Source organism: Stegastes partitus, unplaced genomic scaffold (genome assembly GCF_000690725.1).
Source record: "Stegastes partitus isolate 25-593 unplaced genomic scaffold, Stegastes_partitus-1.0.2 Scaffold24, whole genome shotgun sequence".
Taxonomy (NCBI): domain Eukaryota; kingdom Metazoa; phylum Chordata; class Actinopteri; family Pomacentridae; genus Stegastes; species Stegastes partitus.
In genome coordinates, this window is record NW_007577755.1 from 158,937 (window position 1) to 167,132 (window position 8,196).

At 40.0% G+C, this 8,196-nt stretch overlaps 1 protein-coding gene across 1 annotated transcript in view; it reads left to right on the plus strand.

The window, feature by feature from the left end:
• Positions 1-7,028: 7,028 nt before the first annotated feature.
• The window catches only part of ca6 (carbonic anhydrase VI), a 5,489-nt gene continuing 4,321 nt past the window's right edge, over positions 7,029-8,196 (plus strand). The window contains exons 1-2 of the mRNA XM_008295803.1: positions 7,029-7,183; positions 7,728-7,907. Coding sequence (XP_008294025.1) covers positions 7,093-7,183; positions 7,728-7,907 — 271 coding nt within the window. The 5' untranslated portion in view covers positions 7,029-7,092. The remainder of the gene's footprint in view (positions 7,184-7,727; positions 7,908-8,196) is intronic.

Genomic DNA, 8,196 nt, shown 5'->3' on the forward strand with positions numbered 1-8,196 from the left:
GAAAAATTGAAACAAAACCCTTAATCCTGTTGTTCAATACCCCCAATTTTGTTTAAGCCCAAATATACAGTTTGCAAAAGTTAATTGTGGGTTAATTTTTACTGACATAAGTTTGGGAAGATATACACTTTATCAAGAATCAATCGCATTGTCACAATCATTTCATGAGAAGAGGTAAACACATATTTTGTTCCAACTTTATGGGCAACAGTGTGGTCCTCTGGTCGTACCTACCATCTACCTGTGAAGTGGTCGGAGGTAACCACCATTCTGCTAAACTGCTGGTCACCTTTAGAGATCTGCATGTCAGGAAACATGAAAGGAGAACTGCTGATCTGTAGCATGTTGCTGTTATCCATGCATCAGTTATACCCGCTTCATCCTGCAGAGGGTCGCAGCCACAAAGAGAAAAATGCTCATTCTCACACCTACAGCCACTTTAGAGCCACCAGTTAACACACGTCATTCACACAGAAAGACTGCAGCCGACCAGCATGTTCGAGCTCAGAATCTTCTTGCTGTGAGCTGATGGTGTGAACCACTTCATCACTGTGGCACCCTGTGCTGCCGTCAGCCAATTTAAAAACTCACATAAATAAAGCATCGGCCCTCTTTAACGTTACATTAGCATGTGAGGCAGACAGAGGTGGCGCAAAGGCTGGTTTGCTACTTTACAAGCCAGGCTCTGCTGGACATTTTTGAGACTTTTCTTTGTTCTTGTGAGCTTTATGTGCCCTCTGGGCCCAAGAAACTCCCAGTGCGTGACTCTGCACCTGCAGTGATGCCAAATATCCAAGCTGCACGAAAAAAAAAAACTTAATGATTTAGACAAATCTTTGAAGTTGCAAGTCTTATTTTGATAGGTTATGTTGACATAATAATGTTGGTAATTGCATCAACTTAATATTGTGTGTGATTTAAACTCAAATTTCTGCAATAGGTGAATAAAAACTAAATTCAAGTGGAGATAATTTAATGAAATCTGCCTGGTAACAAAGTTTTCCTTCACCTATAGGTCAAGTTTTTCTGCCGCTCCCATTTAACACTGGAGCAAATACATTTCTGAAAAACTTTATAATTATGTTAATAAATTGCATAACACTTAAAAAAAGAGGAAATACTACTTCAACCCAAAAAAGTTGTGTTTATGCTGCCAATCATTGAGTAATTAGCAATTAAAAATACCTTTGATAGCAGAGGAAAAGCTAATTCCCTGAACTGAAGGTAGTTTCTTGGTTGTCGTAACTCAAAAAGATTAATGCACCATCAGTAGTTCCAACATGATTTTTTAAAGTGCAGTCAATTAGACCACACACGAGCCCATAACCTTAATTCTTTCCTTTTATACTGTATAAAAATGTGTGTTTTGTTGCCACTGCCATAAACATGAGGCTCATTTTCTCCAGCATAGCTGCCAGTTGACTCAGACTGTGGTTGAACTGGGCAGCTTCCAGGAGTGAACGTGTCCACGGTGGTGTGAGCAGGGCGTCGCTGGGAAAGAGCCTTCACACTCACTGGATCCTGGTTAATAAATATTTAAGACACCTCAGTTATTTCTATACCGTGGCATTTCCTGATCCAGACAGCTCCTCTGACTACCGGCATGTTGTCATGCAAGCAAAATAGCTTGAGTAATCGTGATCCGCCAGATATTTTTCACCCATCTGTGACGTTCCAAGATATGCAACTTCCCCATTTCTCTGAGTTTGCATAATTTATGTGGCTGGTAAACATCTCGAAGGAAATTTCCTAACATCACCAAAGATACAAGACAAATGGTAATGTTTTTTTTTTTTTTAAATCACATTGTCTTATTAGCACCTTAAATCAAACTATATTTCAAATGCACAATGTATAAGTTGTTTACATGCTGCTAGTACAACTACAGAAAAAGAAACAATTTAAAAGCTCCGTCACAATAGCTGCACTTCATATTAACGTTGTGTGAAAATAAAGCTGCAATGTTAAGGCGAGATAAGATAGTGTGATATAAACTACAGATAGGATCCATACCATGTAAGGAAAGTATGTCAAAGCAGTTCCATCCATCCATTATCTACACACCACTTAATCCTCACTAGGGTCTCAGGGGGCTGGACTCTATCCCAGCTGACTCAGGGTGAAGGCAGGGGACACCCTGGACAGGTCACCAGTCTATCACAGGGCTACACTTAGAGACAGACAACCAAGCACACTCACATTCACACCTACAGACAATTTAGAATCACAGACTAACCTCAACATGGAAGCCGGAGAACCCGGAGAGAACCCACACTGTACAGGGAGAACATGCAAACTCCACGCAGAAAGATCCCGGGTGTCCTCACTGGGATACAAACTGGGGATCTTCTAGCTGTGAGGTGACAGTGCTAACCACTGAGCCACCTTGCAGAGTGAAAATAGGGTTGAAAAAATGGCATACAACAGAAGTACAAAATAACATTCACAGCAAGTAAATACAAGAAGATGCAAATTCAGAACTAGTTAGCAGGATTTGAACTTTCAAAAATTAATAATGATGCAGATTCTTGTAGAGTAATCGTAGCAACTGGACTTGCTTGAGTTCCTTGAAGACGTTGCACCTCTCATCCAAGAGGCTTCATCAGTTCTGACTGACTAGTCGGGAGTTCCACATACTTACATCCTTAAGAATCCATCAACACCTCAGGACAGGACTCTCTTAAGGACAAAGAACACTCATTTGAGGACAGTAATGTTCAGATTTTGGCCAGGGAGGACAGATGGTTTGACAGAGGGGGGAAAGAAATCATCTATGTCAAACTGGAAAGACCATCCCTCAACAGAGGTGGAGGTCTGAAGCATCACCTCTATTTACAATTCAGTCTTAAGATTTCTCCCTAGGAAGATGAAACCACATTCACACCTCGCCACAAAAGACCCTAACGAACCCCATTGTGGCAGAGGGAGCAGTAACAACTCACATAATGAGGCGGAGGAGCAACAACCCCCCAACTGAAACTCAGGTGTTAATGGCTCCATAAGGATATCTGGAACTCCCAACGAGTCAGTCAGAACTGATGAAACCTCTTGGATGAGAGGTGGAACGTCTTCAAGGAACTCAAGCAAGTCCAATGATTAATCTACAAGAACAACCATGACCTGGAGGACTGAGAGTCTTCACAGACATCATTATGCAGACATAATTTCACAAGCAAAATGCACATATTGTGCATAAATAAGAGTAAATCGAGTGTCAGGACTGTTATAAACGCGTCTATATTGAGCTCACTGCTGAGGATTAAGCAGTAGTTTCAACAGCATTACACAGCAGTGACTTATTCCTGCGGCCTGTGAAAGCCACCGTTTACACTGGACGAGAGGTGAAGGTACTATTAACTGCAGACATGATCAAAACTAAGCAGCAGGTTCTTGAGCTTACTTGCAGCAATTAGAAAAGAGGTCAGTGGTGGAACTATTCAATAAAAATGCAAAAAAAATCCACAATCCCTGTGACGATATAGATTTGAGGACCGTGCATAGTCCAGATTTAGAGCATCTGTACCCTAAATGAAATCCAACGTTCTGATCAGGGAATGAAGCCTTTGTTTTGTTTACTGGAGTCTGCAGCTGAATCACGTCAAGCTCCTCGTATGTTAAATTACTGGCTCAGCTCTTGGAAGGTTGCATCATTAAAGTCTACAAGACCTTAAAAACTATTATTGTCCCCGAGGCAAAGACAAACCTGGTGATTTACTGCAGGGTGAAGCAGCATCGCTTCATTTTCTAAGTGCTGGTGTATGCAAGAGTGGAGCGCCGAGGGGCATCAGATCTGTGGCTTCTTAATGATCTCAGTCTTGTAGGAAACTCTCTATTGTCACCCGTAAAGGTCAGCCCTGTTTTCCCCACCTGCGCTTGTTTAAAGCAGTTTTATATGTATTTATCAGCCTTTAGGTGTCGATAACCAAACATAAAAACAACTGGTCTTAATCAAGAGCGGGGCGGAGAGAGGCTGCAGGCTTAGAGAGGAAGGATATGGGGAACAATGAAAGTCCTAAATCATGGTGAGTCCTTTGATCACTTTGTAATTTAATCAGGTCTTTGCACACAAAGACACACAATCCCAAGCAGAGATTTGTATCACTGTATGTGTGACGACTCTCTCTGAGCCGTTTCATTCCTACATTTCAAACTTAAACCACCTTAGGCTTTGATTTTAACCCCAGTCTGGCAGGTCTGATTTATTTCTGAACTATGTCAGAGTGTGCTGCAGGGGAAGGTTAGAAAGTTAATACTGCTTTTATGTCCAAAGACTGGAAACAAAGAGGAGCAGCTTTCCCCAGCTCTGCCCAAAGCACCTCCAAATCCCGCTAATTAACACACAATGTGTTTGACTGTTTTATCTGTACGAGGCCCAAAGCGTAAAAACAGAAGTTGCAGCTTTACAGGCGTTTTGCGTACTCGGTGAGACACTTCAGAAAGTCACTGCAGCTGGCCGGCGTGTGGAGCAAACTGAAAACATCTAATGTGTTAATTAGGGAGGTGTTTCCAGACTTTGTGCAGAGCTGCAGCTGTGTACAAGAGCTCGGCCTTTTCCTGCTTCAGAGGCATCAGTTAGCTTCATTTTCAGATTCTCGGTAACTTGTTTAGTGGTTCTTGGGAATCCTTATGTCAGCAGCCGACAACTCATAATGACAAATCTCAACCCGTCCTAATGAGTCAGTTAAGACGTAGTAAAATCAAACTTTGGGAACTTTACAAGTAAAAGGGCGTCCACACTTTTGCACATGACACAATTACTGTTAAAGTGCACTGTACCGTGTAAACACACACACACACACACACACACACACACACACACACACACACACAATAAAAATACAAATCATTTATGAGGACATTTTTTTTTTTACAGTTTAGTTATTTTTTTGTTTTAGTTTTGCTGTTTTTTTTTTTGTTTGTTGTTGTTTTTAAACATTTTTTTAAAAAATTATTTAACAGAAATAACAAAACCATTTTTCAACCTTTAATATAAATAATGATAATAATATACGGGATTCTTCTTATAAATATAATAGCAAATATTTGCAATTTTTAAAAAAATATTCTGATTAAGTGCAGTAATAAGGTGTAACTGTGTTTTGTTTTTTTTGTTTTTTTAATGTGAACATTATGTTGATATGAGTTTTTGGCCTTGATTTTTTTTTATTCAACATGTAAATTTATACTTTTATCTGTGATTTTGCTAGATGTTGTCTCTAATGTAACAAAACAGGAAAAATCAGTCAAATTAAATTATTTACCACTTTTCAATCGTTATTAAACATAATAATAACAAGCATTCCTTTTTCAACAGTAAATATTTATAAAATTGTATTTTTTTTGCTGATTAAATGACATAAAATGTGTAATAATCACTATTTGTATATGAACATTATGTACAGTTTTGGCCTTTTAATTAATTAATTTTTTCAATCAACATGTACATTTATACTTTTATCTGTGATGTAACAAAACAGGAAAATTCTGTAAAATAATTAAAGTCAAAAAATTACATTCATTTTCATTCTGCAAAAAAAAACACTATTACAAAACAGTGGATTCTCGTGGATTAATCATAGCAACTGGACTTGCTTGAGTTCCTTGAAGACGTTTCATCTCTCATCCAAGAGGCTTCATCAGTTCTGACTGACTAGTTGGGAGTTCCAGATATCCTTAAGGAGCCTTTAACACCTGAGTTTCAACTGGGGGGTTTGTTGCTCCTTCCCCTTGTTATGTGAGTCTTTCGTGCTCCCCCTGCCAGAGTGGGGTTTGTTAGGGTCTTTTGTGGTGAGGTGTGAATGTGGTTTCATCTTCCTGGGGGGTGATTTTACTAGTTATTATCTGTAATTTCACAAATTGGCATAAAAATTAGTGTACTAATATTTTGCCAGAGTTGTATTTACGTGTTTTCACCTCAACAATAAGGTCATGTATGCAGGCTGACTCGCCCAAAGACGTCCAAACAGTCGTCTAATATTCACTTGGCACATCTTCTAATCTCCACCTGCACTGGTAATAAAGTGATGCTGAACTATTCCTTTAAACTTCAGATTTATTTTGAAAATCCTAACCTGAAAATACACTTGACCTACTAACAAAATGTTCCACATTTCCTCTGTCCTTGGAGGTAAACTGCTCAGTCACACACACCCCTGGCTTTGACTGACAGCTCTGGTATTTAAACTTGAGGTGTTGGACGTGTTGTGACTAGTGCGCATCAGCAGGTGATCCAGGACATAAATTCATCGACTGCGCTCGTAGTTTTCACTCTCGCATATGTTTTCTTAGCATCTGAAGCCATCGGTTTTTGTGTTTTTTTGTCGGTATGACTTGCAGTTTTACCAAGAAAGTGGCAGAATTGTGCTTGCATAATGGATTTCTGTAAAAAAAAATGATACAATTCTGCTTAAACTTCCTCCAAACACCTTGATTGACAAACTCGACACAATGACACAGAAGAGTGGCTGTGATGCTGCACATATTGTGGTGTTTAACCCTATTCAGGACTTTCATGTTGCCAAACCCCAAGAAATAATATGTGCAAGACATTTGCTGGTATTCATATATATGTTAAATAAATATTCAGATAAGTTGATGTATTTTGGTTCCAAATGCATGACAAACGTCCCTCTTTTTATATAAAAAAAAAAAAACCTCAAAAAAAAAAAAAACAACACCTGTCACCTAAACCAAATGGACTGGGCTCCAAAAGACCCCAAAAGTTAACAACTAAGTTTTCATCCATACTTAAGATAATGAAGTCACATATGAGATCAAAAATAAATGATGTGTTCTCTCCTGTTTTTTTGTTTGTTTGTTTAAAAAACATAACTACAGGTCAGACTGAATCACATAACCTGCAGAGGGACCGTTTTTTTCCCACACATTGGTAAAAATGCCTGCTTAAGCCTGAATTACAACCAGATAAGACAGTCAGTCAGAGTGCAGGAGCTGCCTCCTCTGTCACTTTCTGCTGGGAAAAGCTCTGGGCGTTTTCAGCCGGAGGTTTCAACACCTCCCCTCACTTTAAATCCGGAGAGAAAACCTCTCTGAGGTGTCAGTGTCCTGCGTGACAGAGCAGAGGGCGCAGCGATGGATACTCTCTCCGTGTTTGTCTCCGCTGTTTTGGTGAGTGTGGTCGGTGCTGGGATCCCTCATGATGGAATCCACTGGACGTACACAGGTGAGCTTTCAGAATATCTGTGGATTTATACAAAAAAATATATTTAAAAAACACATGAAGTCCCTGAAGTCAATCATTTTGATGCGTAAAACGTGTGTGGCGACGCATCCAAAACGCATTTATTAGGTAAAAGATTTTTAAAAAATTAGCAAATGATATGAACTTTTTGCATGATGTTGACATAAATTAGAGCTACTACTACTGTTCGAGCCATTTAAGCGCTGGGATTTGTGGCTGACGCGCTCTGCATTGGCCAAATACTTTTCGGATAACCGCTGTCAGTCTGTGGTTACATCAACCAGGCGCAGGGACGAATTATGTGCAGCATTCAGCACAACTGCCGTGAATATTCAGGGAGTGAATATTACAGGTCAGTGCAGCAACAATATCCAGTTGAACAAGTGTGCGTGCCAGTACAGCCAACAACCTGTGAGCTGGTAATCCTTCATAGACAGGGCTAATGTAAACCACTGGATCCAGCCGTGGCGCTCAGTCCGCTGGTGTTTACTGTTCATTTCAGTGGATTTGTCTTTTCTCCCCACAGAGGGAGCTTTGGACCAGATGCACTGGCCGACCAAGTACCCTGCGTGTGGAGGTAAGAAACAGTCCCCCATCGACATCCAGCGGCGCAGCGTGAGGCACAACCCAGACATACTGCAGCTGGAACTCAGCGGCTACGATGCTCAGATGGGGAATTTCCTCATGTCCAACAACGGACACTCAGGTAAGAGGAAGCAGTGGGTAAAAAATGAGGAAATTACTTGGTGTCAACTCGGTGTTAAAGGATCACATCACTATTTTCAGTTTTTCTTCTGTGGAACTTTATGACATCAGCAAGGATTTTCAGTTGTAGAAACTCCAAGAAGTCATTCATTTCTGCACAGTACCTGGTTACTAATCTCACTGTGGAGTCTACACTCACTGGACATCATGAAACAGACTAATGACATTGTTTTTATGTTTTAAAAAACTTGTGATGCACCCTAAATCAAAGTTTTTATTAACTGAAATTT